Source organism: Ammodytes marinus, assembly GCF_949987685.1.
Source record: "Ammodytes marinus genome assembly, chromosome: 12".
In the NCBI taxonomy this organism is placed as follows: domain Eukaryota; kingdom Metazoa; phylum Chordata; class Actinopteri; order Uranoscopiformes; family Ammodytidae; genus Ammodytes; species Ammodytes marinus.
In genome coordinates, this window is record NC_137216.1 from 11,051,525 (window position 1) to 11,072,022 (window position 20,498).

The 20,498-nt window shown below is 44.0% G+C and overlaps 9 protein-coding genes across 14 annotated transcripts in view; all 9 read right to left on the reverse strand.

Annotated features, from left to right (window-relative positions):
- Positions 1-20,498, reverse strand: part of LOC307258107 (collagen alpha-3(VI) chain-like) — an 86,475-nt gene that overhangs the window by 14,345 nt on the left and 51,632 nt on the right. For 4 of the 6 annotated variants that reach the window (XM_080037521.1, XM_080037520.1, XM_080037518.1 and 1 more), the window contains 12 exons: positions 5,085-5,696; positions 4,240-4,872; positions 3,369-3,968; positions 2,566-3,174; positions 2,093-2,427; positions 1,377-1,455; positions 1,096-1,241; positions 907-999; positions 756-809; positions 596-667; positions 453-479; positions 301-345 (listed from right to left, as the gene is read on the reverse strand). In XM_080037521.1, coding sequence (XP_079893647.1) covers positions 301-345; positions 453-479; positions 596-667; positions 756-809; positions 907-999; positions 1,096-1,241; positions 1,377-1,455; positions 2,093-2,427; positions 2,566-3,174; positions 3,369-3,968; positions 4,240-4,872; positions 5,085-5,696 — 3,305 coding nt within the window. Of the gene's footprint in view, positions 1-300; positions 346-452; positions 480-595; positions 668-755; positions 810-906; positions 1,000-1,095; positions 1,242-1,376; positions 1,456-2,092; positions 2,428-2,565; positions 3,175-3,368; positions 3,969-4,239; positions 4,873-5,084; positions 5,697-8,705; positions 9,440-20,498 lie in introns of those variants that run through there. The other 2 variants (XM_080037522.1, XM_080037519.1) reach the window with 2 other exon arrangements.
- On the reverse strand, positions 7,009-8,527 carry LOC307258967 (collagen alpha-3(VI) chain-like; the record flags this gene model as incomplete). The annotated part of the gene is made up of 2 exons (XM_080038660.1): positions 7,853-8,527; positions 7,009-7,616 (listed from the first exon to the last, which is right to left on the reverse strand). The coding sequence occupies exons 1-2, from the start codon at positions 8,508-8,510 to the stop codon at positions 7,009-7,011; spliced, it is 1,266 nt and encodes a 421-aa protein (XP_079894786.1). The 5' UTR covers positions 8,511-8,527.
- Positions 9,492-11,052, reverse strand: LOC307258376 (collagen alpha-3(VI) chain-like). The gene is made up of 2 exons (XM_080037899.1): positions 10,396-11,052; positions 9,492-10,135 (listed from the first exon to the last, which is right to left on the reverse strand). Exons 1-2 carry the CDS (start codon positions 11,018-11,020, stop codon positions 9,501-9,503), a joined length of 1,260 nt encoding a protein of 419 aa, XP_079894025.1. The 5' UTR covers positions 11,021-11,052; the 3' UTR covers positions 9,492-9,500.
- On the reverse strand, positions 11,182-11,906 carry LOC307258109 (collagen alpha-3(VI) chain-like). The gene has a single exon (XM_080037523.1). The coding sequence runs from the start codon at positions 11,887-11,889 to the stop codon at positions 11,191-11,193; it is 699 nt and encodes a 232-aa protein (XP_079893649.1). The 5' UTR covers positions 11,890-11,906; the 3' UTR covers positions 11,182-11,190.
- On the reverse strand, positions 11,914-13,595 carry LOC307258110 (collagen alpha-3(VI) chain-like). The gene has a single exon (XM_080037524.1). It carries the CDS (start codon positions 12,707-12,709, stop codon positions 12,077-12,079), a length of 633 nt encoding a protein of 210 aa, XP_079893650.1. The 5' UTR covers positions 12,710-13,595; the 3' UTR covers positions 11,914-12,076.
- Positions 17,130-17,875, reverse strand: LOC307258111 (collagen alpha-3(VI) chain-like). The gene has a single exon (XM_080037525.1). The coding sequence runs from the start codon at positions 17,775-17,777 to the stop codon at positions 17,145-17,147; it is 633 nt and encodes a 210-aa protein (XP_079893651.1). The 5' UTR covers positions 17,778-17,875; the 3' UTR covers positions 17,130-17,144.
- Positions 17,948-18,646, reverse strand: LOC307258377 (collagen alpha-3(VI) chain-like; the record flags this gene model as incomplete). Its single annotated transcript, XM_080037900.1, has 1 exon — positions 17,948-18,646. The coding sequence occupies one exon, from the start codon at positions 18,644-18,646 to the stop codon at positions 17,948-17,950; it is 699 nt and encodes a 232-aa protein (XP_079894026.1).
- LOC307258378 (collagen alpha-3(VI) chain-like) lies at positions 18,834-19,569 on the reverse strand (the record flags this gene model as incomplete). The annotated part of the gene is made up of 1 exon (XM_080037901.1): positions 18,834-19,569. The coding sequence occupies exon 1, from the start codon at positions 19,464-19,466 to the stop codon at positions 18,834-18,836; it is 633 nt and encodes a 210-aa protein (XP_079894027.1). The 5' UTR covers positions 19,467-19,569.
- Positions 19,628-20,335, reverse strand: LOC307258379 (collagen alpha-3(VI) chain-like; the record flags this gene model as incomplete). The annotated part of the gene is made up of 1 exon (XM_080037902.1): positions 19,628-20,335. The coding sequence occupies one exon, from the start codon at positions 20,333-20,335 to the stop codon at positions 19,637-19,639; it is 699 nt and encodes a 232-aa protein (XP_079894028.1). The 3' UTR covers positions 19,628-19,636.

Consider the following 20,498-nt stretch of genomic DNA (forward strand, 5'->3'; position numbering starts at 1 on the left):
TATGTACAGATTGTTTGTATATTTGCACAATTGAACAGTAGTTGATATTATTAATATTTTGCACTTGCATTTGTATGATTTATTACTGGTTTTGCATTGTTTTATTATGAGAAGAACATTGTGTTGCCTTGTGTATGAAATGTGGTATGTAAATAAAGCTTGACTTGACAATGCATAAACAAGAGCAGGTTCACATATTTGCCACATTAACCCTGACTGGACTTACAAGCTAAGGAATATAAGTGATAATACATGATTCCGTATGATGCTTTACATACAATACAAACACACCACACTTACCTCTTCTCCATTGATTCCATCAAGCCCATTTTCTCCAAATTCACCCTGCAACATGGTAGCAGTTTGTTAGATAATCAGTGCATTAACCAGCTTTATATATTTAAAAAAAAACTTGGAAATAAAGGATGATAAAGGATAAAGGAAATACCCACTTTTTCCCCTGAGTACCCACGAGAACCCTGAACAAAAGAAAAAGGTTTGTTACACAATTATATTCAAATATTAAAAATAATTGACAATTTGCAATAACAATGAAGTTGAGGTTGAATTTAAAAGGTAATTTCAGAACCATTACCTTGACACCTCTCTGTCCAGGACATCCCTGGAAACCCTGAGTGCCATTCACACCAGGAGGACCTCTCTCTCCCTGTCATGTCGGAAAAAAGACAATCATATTTGTTCACAAACTAAAGGAGCCATATAAAGAAACATGTAAGCAAGGCATTATAACTTACAGGTCCACCCTCATCTCCAGGATGTCCTTGGCTTCCTGCTGACCCTGGACTACCCTAAAAGACAAAATAACCATATTAGCTTAAGATGAACAATTGCTATAAAGGGGAGGTCTATCTTCAAAATGTATTTTCTTAGCTTGACATTGGATACCTTAGAACCTGAGGTTCCAACTGCTCCTCTGTCTCCTCTGGTGCCAGTACATTTGCATGGCACACCACAGCACTCCCTCTCTGCAATATTGTCCTACATAGCAAAAGAAAACAAATAGTAAATAATTCAAGAGGGAACAAATCAAGCTTATGGACGTCTACTTTCCTCTTCTGAATGATTGGTACTCACAATTTCTTCCATTAGCTCATAGTCCAAGTCCATGACATTGACTCGTAAGGGTCTGGTGTACCTAAATCCACGCCCAAATTCCAGCAGCGAAGCCTCTTCAAATTTCTGTACCCGCTCCAGCCCAACCAGGATGAAACTGCTCACCCCTGTTTTGCACATACAATAGATATAGAAACAGATTCATCTTCATTTAGTGCATCTTACATTATTATGCTATGGTTTCACAGAGATTTAATTACAGATAGTCATCAAGGGCTTTTTGTAGTGGATTATCTTTTTACCTGACTGCTTGAGTTCTTCAACTCGCCTTTTTATTTCAGAATATGGGGCGTCAAGACCATCAGTCAGATGAATGACAACCTTCAGAGAAAAATCACAATTCAGTTTCACACTACCTTAGATTTAGAAGTCCAATTTGATTTTCCCACAAATGCTGCATATGTATGTGACGAATTGAAATAAAAGCTGCAGAACACAACACAACTATTTACACCTTATTGTGTCATGAACCACTTGAAAAAAATACTGAAAATCCTGGTTCAAAACCAATAAATTAATCATAATTGTTAAATCTTTGATGAAAGATGAACTGAGGAAGAGACTCCGGAAAAGTGACACAACTCAAAGGAGTTGTAATTTAATAAACACTCAACGTCTTGCAGTTGTACATCTGTGTTAAAGAATGGAGGGTCTTCCCTCATAGAATATTGAATAAAAGCCAATTAACAAGAACACAGACTAGTTGTAACTCCGAAAATTAATGTTAATTAGCAATAGCTAATATAGAAAGGCATATGAAATTAAAAGCTACTACATGTTTTGTACAATGCCATTTGCAAATGAGAAATAAAGTGTTAGTCATACATTAGATAATCTGGTGTAATGCTATTTTGCCAATCCACAAACACAGTAGAGTTTTGTATGGGAATGATCTTCCCAGGGTTGGGATATAAAATATATAAAAATATATTTAGTTGAAACTGTTTAAGGAACCAACCTTGACAATATTGTCCTGTCTGGTTTTGAACTTATTGGTGTAAGCTGAGATGGTCTTGCCATTGAGGACAAAGGGGCCACGACTCCGCAGGGCTCTGAAGGCCTCAAATAGTTCATCAGCATTGTCTGTGAAGTCTTGCTGTATCGGCTCAGAGGCAGAATCCATGGCCATAATGCCCACTCGCACAGAGGGAATCTGCCCAGATGAGCAGCTGATGGCTGCCATTTTGGAAATTCTCTTCAGAATGGCCCCCATCTTGCCCTGGAGGTTAGTCTGAGTACTGAAGATGTTTGTGCCATCGACATCAAAACCAACCAACACCTCTATTTCGCAGGCTATAAAAACAGAGCATGGATTTATTTAAGGCTTTTTGATCCACATAAAACTGAACATTTAATAAAAGTTGCAAATTAAACATAAAACAGCTTAACTACAAAGCCCATTAGCAAGAAAATGAATGATGCGTCTCTTACCTCTAGATGGTTCTTGCACACCAACACACAGCTTCCCCTTAACTTCATCATCCAAAGTCTCCAGGATTTGCTCATTTAGCTCTGAAAGTCCCGGATAGGTGCTTGCTCTTGCTACAGTGGTGGACTCGCTTGCTATCTTTTCTAACTCATCTGTGGTGTCGCCCACTCCTATAGCAAAGATTCTCACACCTTGTTTCTTCAGTCCCAGGGCTGCGGTTTGGCTGTCATCAGCTGATTTTCCTCCAGTGATAACCATTAGGATCTGAGCAGTGCCCTCATCCACCCTACTGCCTTTTGCTTTGGTAAAGTGAACATCTTGAATGTGGCGAATGGCTGCTCCAGTGTTGATTTTGTTTCCGCCTTTGTACTCTGCTCGGCCGATGGCACTTAAAATGTCATCCCTATTCTTATGTGTGTTGAGGTAGAATACATCAGTCACATCTGCAGCATAATGTGCCAGGCCAATCCTCAGGTTGTCTCTCTCATTGTAGAACAAATCAACTAGGTTGACGATGAAATCAATCACTTCCTTGAAGTTGCTTCTCCCCAAGTTAATTGAGCCATCCACTAAAAATACTATATCAGCCTTTTTGGCTGGTGGCTGGCCAGCTATTATGAGAATGAGATAAGATTTGTTTTTAAATGAACGGGATAGAGAAAGTTGAGAATGGGAGAAGAAAAGGAGAAAAAGTGACTTTTTAGATTTTAATAATATTTAACAATGATGACAAACATGATTTGGTTGGCGTAAAATATGTGGCATATAGGAATTTTGAATAAGTGTACATTTTAGCAGAACTTACAAATATCTACATCGTCTGTGGTTGGTATCTCTGGAATGGTCCCACTTAACCTGGCAATAAACCTTTCCTTGATTGCTGGCAGGCCAGGGAATGTAGGAACCTGAAGGACATCCTCTGGTGTGGTGGCAATTTGGGTCAGTTGCTTTGTGTTAGCACCACCAGCTCCAACACCAATGCAGTTGACCCGGGAGCCCTTGAGCAGAGTTCCATAGAAGGAAACGTCTTGAGATGAACGTCCACCTGTGAGAACCACAAGATGCTGGGATGCTTCAGCCAGACGAACCCCAGAAGAGGCTTTTAACTCATTTTCTGTAACATACTTAATGGCATCAGCCAGATCCGATGACCTGCCACCCATCTGACGAAGTCTTTTGATAGCAGAAATAACAGCTGGCTTGTTGTTGTGTGAGTTGAGTGAGAACTCTGTGTTAGCTTTGTCTGCATATTGGACAACAGCCACACGCACTTGATCAGGCTGTACATCGAGTTGTTGGACAATGTTCAGGATGAAGTCACGGATATGAGCGATGCCTTCAGCACCTGTATTGTCTGAGCCATCAATAAGGAAAATGATGTCCTTTCTCCCGAGATTTAGGTTGTCTACAAAATAAGCAGAAAAAAAGAAAATGTAGATTAACTCAATGTTCAAGAATATTAGAAAAATACTGATACATTTTTTATAGTTCTACCACTAACAACCATTATAACATAATTAACCTCATGGGGTTTCCAGTAGGTGTAGGTACGTTTTCCCCTGCTTTCACAGTGCACCATTATTCAATTATATGAAAAATGTAAAAACAATACTAAAAAGCTAATGATAATTACATGAATCAGTTACTAAACTTTAAAAACAGATAGTATTTCTTACCTACTGGGTCCACTGTGTCCACTTGGGGAGGAACATAACTACTGATATCAGTAGAAGATATTGTTTTGACGGAATCAATGAGCTGCGACTCCACTCTTGGAAGCTGCTGGAAACTATCAACTGTATAAACAAGTTCGGGCTTCAGGGAAATTTTTCTCAGTTCATCTGGGTCTGCATTCCTTGAACCAATGGCAAGAGGTGCAACCTGGTTTCTCTTTAGTATGTCAGCTCCTGCGGATACGTCATCTGCAGACTTGCCACCTGTAACTAGAATGAGGAACTGAGGCACACCATCCTCAATACGGCTTCCTTTTGACCTCTGGTAGATGTTTTTGGAGACCCACTCAAGAGCACGACCAGTGTTTAGACGGTTCCCACCTTTGCTTCGAAGTTTCGACACAGCCTGGCGTACTTCATCTTTGGTGGAGTGCTCGTTCAGAAGAAATTCTAACTTTGGTTCATCACTGTACTGTACCACTGAAATTCGGACCTTATTCAATCCTACATCCAGCTTCTCCACAACTCTTCTTATCATTTCAAGGATGGAAGGGAACTCGCGACGCACAGCTGTTGTGCCATCAATTAGAAATACGACATCCCTCTTTTCTCCTCCTGTGGGTGCTGGTGTGATTACTGAAAAAATGAAACATAGTAAAAGGTTTGTTATTAACTACAGATTTTCTGACAGATATAGAGGACATACATTATGACTGAGCACATCAAATATCAGGTGACAAAGTCGTATGAAAAACATTAAAATTGATTTGAACACATAAGGTAAGTGGGGTAACGGAAGATGTTTTGAGATTGCAGGACATTTTCATCATTTGATTGAGTAAAATTACCCTCATATGTTGGGAATACTGGCCGCATCCTGCTGATATCATCATCCGACAACTCAGTGAGAGTGTTGATTAAGTTTTCTTGAACTTGGTACAGGCCAGGGAGGTCATCCACGGTGAAGGCAAAGTTAGGCACGTATGACACCACCTGGAGCTCTGTAGGGTTGACATCCCTGGTCCCAATGCTGAAGGGAAGAACTCCAGATTGTTTGAGGGAAGATGCTGCCCGACTGATGTCATCTGTTGAAGACCCACTAGAGACTGCAATTACAAACTGCGGTACACCCTCTTGCTTCCTGCTACCACGCGCTGCTGTCAGGACATCCTGACTGACATACTGCAATGCCTGACCCAAATTACGTTGTCTTCCTCCTCTCTGACTCATACCCCTGACGGCATTTAAAACACCTTCTTTGGTTGCATGTGTGTTCAGAAACATGTCAGTCTGAGCAAAGTCACCATACTGGACCACTCCAATCCGGATCTTGTTCTCGCCTACATTGAGAGTCTCCACCACTCTGCGAATAAACTCCTGGATAATAGGAAAATCCCGTCCAACACCATCAGATCCATCAACAAGGAAAATGATATCCTTCCGAGGACCCTGCGACTCAGCTGAAAGAGACAGAAAAAAAGGTATCATTATGTATTGCAAAAGTTAAAGAGAAATTACAGCAGCAATTATATACTAGTGTTGGTATGGTTGTATGATTGTATGAACGTTGTTGGTCAGTAGCGGCAGGACAGGAAGTGGTTTTAGTGTGATATAGTGATATATTTACTATTAAGTACATTATCAGTAGCATGGTGCTTGTGTTGCTGATTATTTCAATCAAATAGCCTTTCAGTAGCTTTGCTTTTCTCTTGTTCAGTAGCATCCACACAAGCTACATTGTCCCGGGCACTGAAAAGCTCAAGACATTCTGGCGCGGTCTGAAAATAAATTGTTGAGTGACGGCACCGGTATACAAGGATATAAATGTGTAGTTGACAGAAGAACGACTGTGACATCACATGCCAATCATTTGGCTGATACCTACAATGTCTCTGCTGCAGGGGAAAACAGACACACAAGCTTGCTTTTCTTTCTTCTTTTCTTTCGATGCACATACTATAAACAGTGTAAATATGCATATGTTGAAGGCTGATATTATCAGTCAATCGATGTGTGTGAATTTGGTGACCCCTTTTGAGTCTTGAAAATGGTTTCCAGTCTTTTGTTTGCTACGTTTATGTAAGTACAGTTTGCGTCATGCATCTTTACCTCATGTTGTTATGCCAAAACAAAGGTTATAACATTCCACTTATTTGTGCAGGAAAAAATTGCGCAAGTGTTTTTAATTTTTAAACATCATCTTTTATGTCAGTATTATTGATACAAAGAAACTTGTAATGTGGCAACCCGTGAATGAACATCTATGGATCGAAATAAAAATGAAAAGACTCATTAGAGGATTATGAAGAAGATCAAGAATGTGAAAAAAGAGCAACTGATTGCTGCCAATGTCATGGAAAAGTGGAAAAGAGGCCATGGAAAAGAGGCAGAAAAGACGCATCAGTGAGGGTTTAAGATGAGTCCTGAAATGTTGTATCATTCAGAATCAAGATTCTCTTCAAAATTAAGAATGTCTTTGTAGTTTGAGGAGTCCTGATGATTTAATTAATGTTCTTCAAGTTGTCATGATGTTGATAGGAACGTACATATTTCCATGCCAATATGTCATGTGTAGATCTCAATAGATCTCAAGATCTCAATAAAATTACAATATATTAAAAACTCATATTTGGAATACAGTAAAAACTGTCACATGAATTCATTAGGACAAGCAGCATAAGAAGCAGGGCGGGTGAAAAGTAAAATACATAAAAAAAATTCTGATATCAATACCGATATAGTTAAGGACAGGCCAGCAAGAGGTAGGCTTGTTTACATACCAAGTACAGTTGGTGATTCTGGAGTGACTTCAATAACCACAGCCTCCATGGAGGACTGAAGTTGCTGTTGGACACTGGGAAGGTCAGTAAATTCAGACACCGATAGAGCATAACTGGGATCCTGGGATATCTTTTGCAGTTCTCTGCTATCAGAGCTCCTGGTTCCAATAGCAAAGGTCAAGACACCCAGCTGTTTGAGAGCAGAGGCTGGTGCATCAACACTGTCATAAGACCTTCCACCACTTAGCAATATTAGAACTTGTGGAACCCCTTCCGGGCGCCTACTTCCGGCAGAAGCCGTGAAGACATTATCCCTCAAGTACTGGAGTGCTGCTCCAGTATTAAGGGGTCTTCCACCTTTGTGCCTCAAACCTCTGACAGTGTCAAGTATCTCGCCTTTTGTCGTGTACGTGTTCAGATAGAATTGGACAGCTGGATCTTTGCTGTACTGAACCACTGAGACACGGTCTTTGCTGTCATCCACACTGAGTGTCTGTACTATTCTTTGGACAAAGTCTCGCATAGCCGGGAATCCCGTTCTAGTACCATCAGATCCATCCAACAAGAACACAACATCCTTTCCTTGTGGCCGTCTCTCCGCTAGGGAACATAACATTTGAAACATATTTAGGTTCACGCGTCAGTAGTGGCCTGTGTGAAACTCTGATGACCTAGTCTAACTTTCACGTTTTCAGCTTACTATGTTAATGCTGGCATACCTGTTTTGTCAAAGTCTCACTGGCTGACCTCAACTTACAGCAGTTAAATACACCTTAACACATTTCAATTTGCCTCCTACCAGAATTTTGGAATGTAAAAACCAGTTGCGCTCTTACCAGGTACTGTTGGTGTCATTGGCATGGCCCTCGCTAGCACTGTGCTCATTACAGCGGAGAGCTGTTCCTGGACACTGGGCAGGTCAGTAAACTCAGACACTGATAGAGCATAACTAGGGTCAAATGATATCTTCTGCAACTCTCTGCTGTCAGAGCTCCTTGTTCCAATGCCAATCACAGAGATGCCCTGCTGTTTGAGAGCAGAGGCTGGGGTGTCTACATTGTCAGAGGACCTTCCACCATTCAGCAAGATCAACATCTGCGGAACACCTTGCAGGCGCCTACTCCCGGAGGAGTTTGTAAAGACGTTGTCCCTGACGTATTGAAGGGCTGCCCCGGTGTTGAGGGGCCTACCTCCTCTGTGTCTCAGCCCTCTGAGTGAATCCACAACATCCTCTCTTTTGGTGTACGTGTTTAGATAGAAATTGACCTCTGCATCTCTGCTGTACTGAACCACAGCAACGCGGTCTTTGTTTTCTTCCACATTGAGTTTTTCCACCACTCTCTCAACAAACTCACGCATGGCAGGGAAGTCATTCCTCGTGCCATCAGAACCATCTAGAAGGAATACGATGTCCTTTTTGGCAGTGTCAACTGAGAAAAAAAGGAAGACACAAAATAAAAACCTTTGCAGCAAGTACGCTGGTGGACTTATCATTAAGAGGTGGACTATGTTTTGAGATATAGTTGCACTGTCTACTTCAATTTTAAACGTTAACAAAGCACACGTCCACCTGTCCTTAAGTGCAAACCTCAAACTAATCACAATTTACACCTCATTCATTTCCCTCAGTGTAGGTAAAACAAATCAAGTAGCCTTTCAGGCAAGCAAGAGGTAGGCTTGTTTACATACCAAGTACAGTTGGTGATTCTGGAGTGACGTCAATAACCACAGCCTCCATGGAGGACTGAAGTTGCTGTTGGACACTGGGAAGGTCAGTAAATTCAGACACCGATAGAGCATAACTGGGATCCTGGGATATCTTTTGCAGTTCTCTGCTATCAGAGCTCCTGGTTCCAATAGCAAAGGTCAAGACACCCAGCTGTTTGAGAGCAGAGGCTGGTGCATCAACACTGTCATAAGACCTTCCACCACTTAGCAATATTAGAACTTGTGGAACCCCTTCCGGGCGCCTACTTCCGGCAGAAGCAGTGAAGACATTATCCCTCAAGTACTGGAGTGCTGCTCCAGTATTAAGGGGTCTTCCACCTTTGTGCCTCAAACCTCTGACAGTGTCAAGTATCTCGCCTTTTGTCGTGTACGTGTTCAGATAGAATTGGACAGCTGGATCTTTGCTGTACTGAACCACTGAGACACGGTCTTTGCTGTCATCCACACTGAGTGTCTGTACTATTCTTTGGACAAAGTCTCGCATAGCCGGGAATCCCGTTCTAGTACCATCAGATCCATCCAACAAGAACACAACATCCTTTCCTTGTGGCCGTCTCTCCGCTAGGGAACATAACATTTGAAACATATTTAGGTTCACGCGTCAGTAGTGGCCTGTGTGAAACTCTGATGACCTAGTCTAACTTTCACGTTTTCAGCTTACTATGTTAATGCTGGCATACCTGTTTTGTCAAAGTCTCACTGGCTGACCTCAACTTACAGCAGTTAAATACACCTTAACACATTTCAATTTGCCTCCTACCAGAATTTTGGAATGTAAAAACCAGTTGCGCTCTTACCAGGTACTGTTGGTGTCATTGGCATGGCCCTCGCTAGCACTGTGCTCATTACAGCCGAGAGCTGTTCCTGGACACTGGGCAGGTCAGTAAACTCAGACACTGATAGAGCATAACTAGGGTCAAATGATATCTTCTGCAACTCTCTGCTGTCAGAGCTCCTTGTTCCAATGCCAATCACAGAGATGCCCTGCTGTTTGAGAGCAGAGGCTGGGGTGTCTACATTGTCAGAGGACCTTCCACCATTCAGCAAGATCAACATCTGCGGAACACCTTGCAGGCGCCTACTCCCGGAGGAGTTTGTAAAGACGTTGTCCCTGACGTATTGAAGGGCTGCCCCGGTGTTGAGGGGCCTACCTCCTCTGTGTCTCAGCCCTCTGAGTGAATCCACAACATCCTCTCTTTTGGTGTACGTGTTTAGATAGAAATTGACCTCTGCATCTCTGCTGTACTGAACCACAGCAACGCGGTCTTTGTTTTCTTCCACATTGAGTTTTTCCACCACTCTCTCAACAAACTCACGCATGGCAGGGAAGTCATTCCTCGTGCCATCAGAACCATCTAGAAGGAATACGATGTCCTTTTTGGCAGTGTCAACTGAGAAAAAAAGGGAAGACACAAAATAAAAACCTTTGCAGCAAGTACGCTGGTGGACTTATCATTAAGAGGTGGACTATGTTTTGAGATATAGTTGCACTGTCTACTTCAATTGTAAACGTTAACAAAGCACACGTCCACCTGTCCTTAAGTGCAAACCTGAAACTAATCACAATTTACACCTCATTCATTTCCCTCAGTGTAGGTAAAACAAATCAAGTAGCCTTTCAGGCAAGCAAGAGGTAGGCTTGTTTACATACCAAGTACAGTTGGTGATTCTGGAGTGACGTCAATAACCACAGCCTCCATGGAGGACTGAAGTTGCTGTTGGACACTGGGAAGGTCAGTAAATTCAGACACCGATAGAGCATAACTGGGATCCTGGGATATCTTTTGCAGTTCTCTGCTATCAGAGCTCCTGGTTCCAATAGCAAAGGTCAAGACACCCAGCTGTTTGAGAGCAGAGGCTGGTGCATCAACACTGTCATAAGACCTTCCACCACTTAGCAATATTAGAACTTGTGGAACCCCTTCCGGGCGCCTACTTCCGGCAGAAGCAGTGAAGACATTATCCCTCAAGTACTGGAGTGCTGCTCCAGTATTAAGGGGTCTTCCACCTTTGTGCCTCAAACCTCTGACAGTGTCAAGTATCTCGCCTTTTGTCGTGTACGTGTTCAGATAGAATTGGACAGCTGGATCTTTGCTGTACTGAACCACTGAGACACGGTCTTTGCTGTCATCCACACTGAGTGTCTGTACTATTCTTTGGACAAAGTCTCGCATAGCCGGGAATCCCGTTCTAGTACCATCAGATCCATCCAACAAGAACACAACATCCTTTCCTTGTGGCCGTCTCTCCGCTAGGGAACATAACATTTGAAACATATTTAGGTTCACGCGTCAGTAGTGGCCTGTGTGAAACTCTGATGACCTAGTCTAACTTTCACGTTTTCAGCTTACTATGTTAATGCTGGCATACCTGTTTTGTCAAAGTCTCACTGGCTGACCTCAACTTACAGCAGTTAAATACACCTTAACACATTTCAATTTGCCTCCTACCAGAATTTTGGAATGTAAAAACCAGTTGCGCTCTTACCAGGTACTGTTGGTGTCATTGGCATGGCCCTCGCTAGCACTGTGCTCATTACAGCCGAGAGCTGTTCCTGGACACTGGGCAGGTCAGTAAACTCAGACACTGATAGAGCATAACTAGGGTCAAATGATATCTTCTGCAACTCTCTGCTGTCAGAGCTCCTTGTTCCAATGCCAATCACAGAGATGCCCTGCTGTTTGAGAGCAGAGGCTGGGGTGTCTACATTGTCAGAGGACCTTCCACCATTCAGCAAGATCAACATCTGCGGAACACCTTGCAGGCGCCTACTCCCGGAGGAGTTTGTAAAGACGTTGTCCCTGACGTATTGAAGGGCTGCCCCGGTGTTGAGGGGCCTACCTCCTCTGTGTCTCAGCCCTCTGAGTGAATCCACAACATCCTCTCTTTTGGTGTACGTGTTTAGATAGAAATTGACCTCTGCATCTCTGCTGTACTGAACCACAGCAACGCGGTCTTTGTTTTCTTCCACATTGAGTTTTTCCACCACTCTCTCAACAAACTCACGCATGGCAGGGAAGTCATTCCTCGTGCCATCAGAACCATCTAGAAGGAATACGATGTCCTTTTTGGCAGTGTCAACTGAGAAAAAAAGGAAGACACAAAATAAAAACCTTTGCAGCAAGTACGCTGGTGGACTTATCATTAAGAGGTGGACTATGTTTTGAGATATAGTTGCACTGTCTACTTCAATTTTAAACGTTAACAAAGCACACGTCCACCTGTCCTTAAGTGCAAACCTCAAACTAATCACAATTTACACCTCATTCATTTCCCTCAGTGTAGGTAAAACAAATCAAGTAGCCTTTCAGGCAAGCAAGAGGTAGGCTTGTTTACATACCAAGTACAGTTGGTGATTCTGGAGTGACGTCAATAACCACAGCCTCCATGGAGGACTGAAGTTGCTGTTGGACACTGGGAAGGTCAGTAAATTCAGACACCGATAGAGCATAACTGGGATCCTGGGATATCTTTTGCAGTTCTCTGCTATCAGAGCTCCTGGTTCCAATAGCAAAGGTCAAGACACCCAGCTGTTTGAGAGCAGAGGCTGGTGCATCAACACTGTCATAAGACCTTCCACCACTTAGCAATATTAGAACTTGTGGAACCCCTTCCGGGCGCCTACTTCCGGCAGAAGCAGTGAAGACATTATCCCTCAAGTACTGGAGTGCTGCTCCAGTATTAAGGGGTCTTCCACCTTTGTGCCTCAAACCTCTGACAGTGTCAAGTATCTCGCCTTTTGTCGTGTACGTGTTCAGATATAATTGGACAGCTGGATCTTTGCTGTACTGAACCACTGAGACACGGTCTTTGCTGTCATCCACACTGAGTGTCTGTACTATTCTTTGGACAAAGTCTCGCATAGCCGGGAATCCCGTTCTAGTACCATCAGATCCATCCAACAAGAACACAACATCCTTTCCTTGTGGCCGTCTCTCCGCTAGGGAACATAACATTTGAAACATATTTAGGTTCACGCGTCAGTAGTGGCCTGTGTGAAACTCTGATGACCTAGTCTAACTTTCACGTTTTCAGCTTACTATGTTAATGCTGGCATACCTGTTTTGTCAAAGTCTCACTGGCTGACCTCAACTTACAGCAGTTAAATACACCTTAACACATTTCAATTTGCCTCCTACCAGAATTTTGGAATGTAAAAACCAGTTGCGCTCTTACCAGGTACTGTTGGTGTCATTGGCATGGCCCTCGCTAGCACTGTGCTCATTACAGCCGAGAGCTGTTCCTGGACACTGGGCAGGTCAGTAAACTCAGACACTGATAGAGCATAACTAGGGTCAAATGATATCTTCTGCAACTCTCTGCTGTCAGAGCTCCTTGTTCCAATGCCAATCACAGAGATGCCCTGCTGTTTGAGAGCAGAGGCTGGGGTGTCTACATTGTCAGAGGACCTTCCACCATTCAGCAAGATCAACATCTGCGGAACACCTTGCAGGCGCCTACTCCCGGAGGAGTTTGTAAAGACGTTGTCCCTGACGTATTGAAGGGCTGCCCCGGTGTTGAGGGGCCTACCTCCTCTGTGTCTCAGCCCTCTGAGTGAATCCACAACATCCTCTCTTTTGGTGTACGTGTTTAGATAGAAATTGACCTCTGCATCTCTGCTGTACTGAACCACAGCAACGCGGTCTTTGTTTTCTTCCACATTGAGTTTTTCCACCACTCTCTCAACAAACTCACGCATGGCAGGGAAGTCATTCCTCGTGCCATCAGAACCATCTAGAAGGAATACGATGTCCTTTTTGGCAGTGTCAACTGAGAAAAAAAGGAAGACACAAAATAAAAACCTTTGCAGCAAGTACGCTGGTGGACTTATCATTAAGAGGTGGACTATGTTTTGAGATATAGTTGCACTGTCTACTTCAATTTTAAACGTTAACAAAGCACACGTCCACCTGTCCTTAAGTGCAAACCTCAAACTAATCACAATTTACACCTCATTCATTTCCCTCAGTGTAGGTAAAACAAATCAAGTAGCCTTTCAGGCAAGCAAGAGGTAGGCTTGTTTACATACCAAGTACAGTTGGTGATTCTGGAGTGACGTCAATAACCACAGCCTCCATGGAGGACTGAAGTTGCTGTTGGACACTGGGAAGGTCAGTAAATTCAGACACCGATAGAGCATAACTGGGATCCTGGGATATCTTTTGCAGTTCTCTGCTATCAGAGCTCCTGGTTCCAATAGCAAAGGTCAAGACACCCAGCTGTTTGAGAGCAGAGGCTGGTGCATCAACACTGTCATAAGACCTTCCACCACTTAGCAATATTAGAACTTGTGGAACCCCTTCCGGGCGCCTACTTCCGGCAGAAGCAGTGAAGACATTATCCCTCAAGTACTGGAGTGCTGCTCCAGTATTAAGGGGTCTTCCACCTTTGTGCCTCAAACCTCTGACAGTGTCAAGTATCTCGCCTTTTGTCGTGTACGTGTTCAGATAGAATTGGACAGCTGGATCTTTGCTGTACTGAACCACTGAGACACGGTCTTTGCTGTCATCCACACTGAGTGTCTGTACTATTCTTTGGACAAAGTCTCGCATAGCCGGGAATCCCGTTCTAGTACCATCAGATCCATCCAACAAGAACACAACATCCTTTCCTTGTGGCCGTCTCTCCGCTAGGGAACATAACATTTGAAACATATTTAGGTTCACGCGTCAGTAGTGGCCTGTGTGAAACTCTGATGACCTAGTCTAACTTTCACGTTTTCAGCTTACTATGTTAATGCTGGCATACCTGTTTTGTCAAAGTCTCACTGGCTGACCTCAACTTACAGCAGTTAAATACACCTTAACACATTTCAATTTGCCTCCTACCAGAATTTTGGAATGTAAAAACCAGTTGCGCTCTTACCAGGTACTGTTGGTGTCATTGGCATGGCCCTCGCTAGCACTGTGCTCATTACAGCCGAGAGCTGTTCCTGGACACTGGGCAGGTCAGTAAACTCAGACACTGATAGAGCATAACTAGGGTCAAATGATATCTTCTGCAACTCTCTGCTGTCAGAGCTCCTTGTTCCAATGCCAATCACAGAGATGCCCTGCTGTTTGAGAGCAGAGGCTGGGGTGTCTACATTGTCAGAGGACCTTCCACCATTCAGCAAGATCAACATCTGCGGAACACCTTGCAGGCGCCTACTCCCGGAGGAGTTTGTAAAGACGTTGTCCCTGACGTATTGAAGGGCTGCCCCGGTGTTGAGGGGCCTACCTCCTCTGTGTCTCAGCCCTCTGAGTGAATCCACAACATCCTCTCTTTTGGTGTACGTGTTTAGATAGAAATTGACCTCTGCATCTCTGCTGTACTGAACCACAGCAACGCGGTCTTTGTTTTCTTCCACATTGAGTTTTTCCACCACTCTCTCAACAAACTCACGCATGGCAGGGAAGTCATTCCTCGTGCCATCAGAACCATCTAGAAGGAATACGATGTCCTTTTTGGCAGTGTCAACTGAGAAAAAAAGGGAAGACACAAAATAAAAACCTTTGCAGCAAGTACGCTGGTGGACTTATCATTAAGAGGTGGACTATGTTTTGAGATATAGTTGCACTGTCTACTTCAATTGTAAACGTTAACAAAGCACACGTCCACCTGTCCTTAAGTGCAAACCTGAAACTAATCACAATTTACACCTCATTCATTTCCCTCAGTGTAGGTAAAACAAATCAAGTAGCCTTTCAGGCAAGCAAGAGGTAGGCTTGTTTACATACCAAGTACAGTTGGTGATTCTGGAGTGACGTCAATAACCACAGCCTCCATGGAGGACTGAAGTTGCTGTTGGACACTGGGAAGGTCAGTAAATTCAGACACCGATAGAGCATAACTGGGATCCTGGGATATCTTTTGCAGTTCTCTGCTATCAGAGCTCCTGGTTCCAATAGCAAAGGTCAAGACACCCAGCTGTTTGAGAGCAGAGGCTGGTGCATCAACACTGTCATAAGACCTTCCACCACTTAGCAATATTAGAACTTGTGGAACCCCTTCCGGGCGCCTACTTCCGGCAGAAGCAGTGAAGACATTATCCCTCAAGTACTGGAGTGCTGCTCCAGTATTAAGGGGTCTTCCACCTTTGTGCCTCAAACCTCTGACAGTGTCAAGTATCTCGCCTTTTGTCGTGTACGTGTTCAGATAGAATTGGACAGCTGGATCTTTGCTGTACTGAACCACTGAGACACGGTCTTTGCTGTCATCCACACTGAGTGTCTGTACTATTCTTTGGACAAAGTCTCGCATAGCCGGGAATCCCGTTCTAGTACCATCAGATCCATCCAACAAGAACACAACATCCTTTCCTTGTGGCCGTCTCTCCGCTAGGGAACATAACATTTGAAACATATTTAGGTTCACGCGTCAGTAGTGGCCTGTGTGAAACTCTGATGACCTAGTCTAACTTTCACGTTTTCAGCTTACTATGTTAATGCTGGCATACCTGTTTTGTCAAAGTCTCACTGGCTGACCTCAACTTACAGCAGTTAAATACACCTTAACACATTTCAATTTGCCTCCTACCAGAATTTTGGAATGTAAAAACCAGTTGCGCTCTTACCAGGTACTGTTGGTGTCATTGGCATGGCCCTCGCTAGCACTGTGCTCATTACAGCGGAGAGCTGTTCCTGGACACTGGGCAGGTCAGTAAACTCAGACACTGATAGAGCATAACTAGGGTCAAATGATATCTTCTGCAACTCTCTGCTGTCAGAGCTCCTTGTTCCAATGCCAATCACAGAGATGCCCTGCTGTTTGAGAGCAGAGGCTGGGGTGTCTACATTGTCAGAGGACCTTCCACCATTCAGCAAGATCAACATCTGCGGAACACCTTGCAGGCGCCTACTCCCGGAGGAGTTTGTAAAGACGTTGTCCCTGACGTATTGAAGGGCTGCCCCGGTGTTGAGGGGCCTACCTCCTCTGTGTCTCAGCCCTCTGAGTGAATCCACAACATCCTCTCTTTTGGTGTACGTGTTTAGATAGAAATTGACCTCTGCATCTCTGCTGTACTGAACCACAGCAACGCGGTCTTTGTTTTCTTCCACATTGAGTTTTTCCACCACTCTCTCAACAAACTCACGCATGGCAGGGAAGTCATTCCTCGTGCCATCAGAACCATCTAGAAGGAATACGATGTCCTTTTTGGCAGTGTCAACTGAGAAAAAAAGGAAGACACAAAATAAAAACCTTTGCAGCAAGTACGCTGGTGGACTTATCATTAAGAGGTGGACTATGTTTTGAGATATAGTTGCACTGTCTACTTCAATTTTAAACGTTAACAAAGCACACGTCCACCTGTCCTTAAGTGCAAACCTCAAACTAATCACAATTTACACCTCATTCATTTCCCTCAGTGTAGGTAAAACAAATCAAGTAGCCTTTCAGGCAAGCAAGAGGTAGGCTTGTTTACATACCAAGTACAGTTGGTGATTCTGGAGTGACGTCAATAACCACAGCCTCCATGGAGGACTGAAGTTGCTGTTGGACACTGGGAAGGTCAGTAAATTCAGACACCGATAGAGCATAACTGGGATCCTGGGATATCTTTTGCAGTTCTCTGCTATCAGAGCTCCTGGTTCCAATAGCAAAGGTCAAGACACCCAGCTGTTTGAGAGCAGAGGCTGGTGCATCAACACTGTCATAAGACCTTCCACCACTTAGCAATATTAGAACTTGTGGAACCCCTTCCGGGCGCCTACTTCCGGCAGAAGCAGTGAAGACATTATCCCTCAAGTACTGGAGTGCTGCTCCAGTATTAAGGGGTCTTCCACCTTTGTGCCTCAAACCTCTGACAGTGTCAAGTATCTCGCCTTTTGTCGTGTACGTGTTCAGATAGAATTGGACAGCTGGATCTTTGCTGTACTGAACCACTGAGACACGGTCTTTGCTGTCATCCACACTGAGTGTCTGTACTATTCTTTGGACAAAGTCTCGCATAGCCGGGAATCCCGTTCTAGTACCATCAGATCCATCCAACAAGAACACAACATCCTTTCCTTGTGGCCGTCTCTCCGCTAGGGAACATAACATTTGAAACATATTTAGGTTCACGCGTCAGTAGTGGCCTGTGTGAAACTCTGATGACCTAGTCTAACTTTCACGTTTTCAGCTTACTATGTTAATGCTGGCATACCTGTTTTGTCAAAGTCTCACTGGCTGACCTCAACTTACAGCAGTTAAATACACCTTGACACATTTCAATTTGCCTCCTACCAGAATTTTGGAATGTAAAAACCAGTTGCGCTCTTACCAGGTACTGTTGGTGTCATTGGCATGGCCCTCGCTAGCACTGTGCTCATTACAGCCGAGAGCTGTTCCTGGACACTGGGCAGGTCAGTAAACTCAGACACTGATAGAGCATAACTAGGGTCAAATGATATCTTCTGCAACTCTCTGCTGTCAGAGCTCCTTGTTCCAATGCCAATCACAGAGATGCCCTGCTGTTTGAGAGCAGAGGCTGGGGTGTCTACATTGTCAGAGGACCTTCCACCATTCAGCAAGATCAACATCTGCGGAACACCTTGCAGGCGCCTACTCCCGGAGGAGTTTGTAAAGACGTTGTCCCTGACGTATTGAAGGGCTGCCCCGGTGTTGAGGGGCCTACCTCCTCTGTGTCTCAGCCCTCTGAGTGAATCCACAACATCCTCTCTTTTGGTGTACGTGTTTAGATAGAAATTGACCTCTGCATCTCTGCTGTACTGAACCACAGCAACGCGGTCTTTGTTTTCTTCCACATTGAGTTTTTCCACCACTCTCTCAACAAACTCACGCATGGCAGGGAAGTCATTCCTCGTGCCATCAGAACCATCTAGAAGGAATACGATGTCCTTTTTGGCAGTGTCAACTGAGAAAAAAAGGAAGACACAAAATAAAAACCTTTGCAGCAAGTACGCTGGTGGACTTATCATTAAGAGGTGGACTATGTTTTGAGATATAGTTGCACTGTCTACTTCAATTTTAAACGTTAACAAAGCACACGTCCACCTGTCCTTAAGTGCAAACCTCAAACTAATCACAATTTACACCTCATTCATTTCCCTCAGTGTAGGTAAAACAAATCAAGTAGCCTTTCAGGCAAGCAAGAGGTAGGCTTGTTTACATACCAAGTACAGTTGGTGATTCTGGAGTGACTTCAATAACCACAGCCTCCATGGAGGACTGAAGTTGCTGTTGGACACTGGGAAGGTCAGTAAATTCAGACACCGATAGAGCATAACTGGGATCCTGGGATATCTTTTGCAGTTCTCTGCTATCAGAGCTCCTGGTTCCAATAGCAAAGGTCAAGACACCCAGCTGTTTGAGAGCAGAGGCTGGTGCATCAACGCTGTCATAAGACCTTCCACCACTTAGCAATATTAGAACTTGTGGAACCCCTTCCGGGCGCCTACTTCCGGCAGAAGCCGTGAAGACATTATCCCTCAAGTACTGGAGTGCTGCTCCAGTATTAAGGGGTCTTCCACCTTTGTGCCTCAAACCTCTGACAGTGTCAAGTATCTCGCCTTTTGTCGTGTACGTGTTCAGATAGAATTGGACAGCTGGATCTTTGCTGTACTGAACCACTGAGACACGGTCTTTGCTGTCATCCACACTGAGTGTCTGTACTATTCTTTGGACAAAGTCTCGCATAGCCGGGAATCCCGTTCTAGTACCATCAGATCCATCCAACAAGAACACAACATCCTTTCCTTGTGGCCGTCTCTCCGCTAGGGAACATAACATTTGAAACATATTTAGGTTCACGCGTCAGTAGTGGCCTGTGTGAAACTCTGATGACCTAGTCTAACTTTCACGTTTTCAGCTTACTATGTTAATGCTGGCATACCTGTTTTGTCAAAGTCTCACTGGCTGACCTCAACTTACAGCAGTTAAATACACCTTAACACATTTCAATTTGCCTCCTACCAGAATTTTGGAATGTAAAAACCAGTTGCGCTCTTACCAGGTACTGTTGGTGTCATTGGCATGGCCCTCGCTAGCACTGTGCTCATTACAGCCGAGAGCTGTTCCTGGACACTGGGCAGGTCAGTAAACTCAGACACTGATAGAGCATAACTAGGGTCAAATGATATCTTCTGCAACTCTCTGCTGTCAGAGCTCCTTGTTCCAATGCCAATCACAGAGATGCCCTGCTGTTTGAGAGCAGAGGCTGGGGTGTCTACATTGTCAGAGGACCTTCCACCATTCAGCAAGATCAACATCTGCGGAACACCTTGCAGGCGCCTACTCCCGGAGGAGTTTGTAAAGACGTTGTCCCTGACGTATTGAAGGGCTGCCCCGGTGTTGAGGGGCCTACCTCCTCTGTGTCTCAGCCCTCTGAGTGAATCCACAACATCCTCTCTTTTGGTGTACGTGTTTAGATAGAAATTGACCTCTGCATCTCTGCTGTACTGAACCACAGCAACGCGGTCTTTGTTTTCTTCCACATTGAGTTTTTCCACCACTCTCTCAACAAACTCACGCATGGCAGGGAAGTCATTCCTCGTGCCATCAGAACCATCTAGAAGGAATACGATGTCCTTTTTGGCAGTGTCAACTGAGAAAAAAAGGAAGACACAAAATAAAAACCTTTGCAGCAAGTACGCTGGTGGACTTATCATTAAGAGGTGGACTATGTTTTGAGATATAGTTGCACTGTCTACTTCAATTTTAAACGTTAACAAAGCACACGTCCACCTGTCCTTAAGTGCAAACCTCAAACTAATCACAATTTACACCTCATTCATTTCCCTCAGTGTAGGTAAAACAAATCAAGTAGCCTTT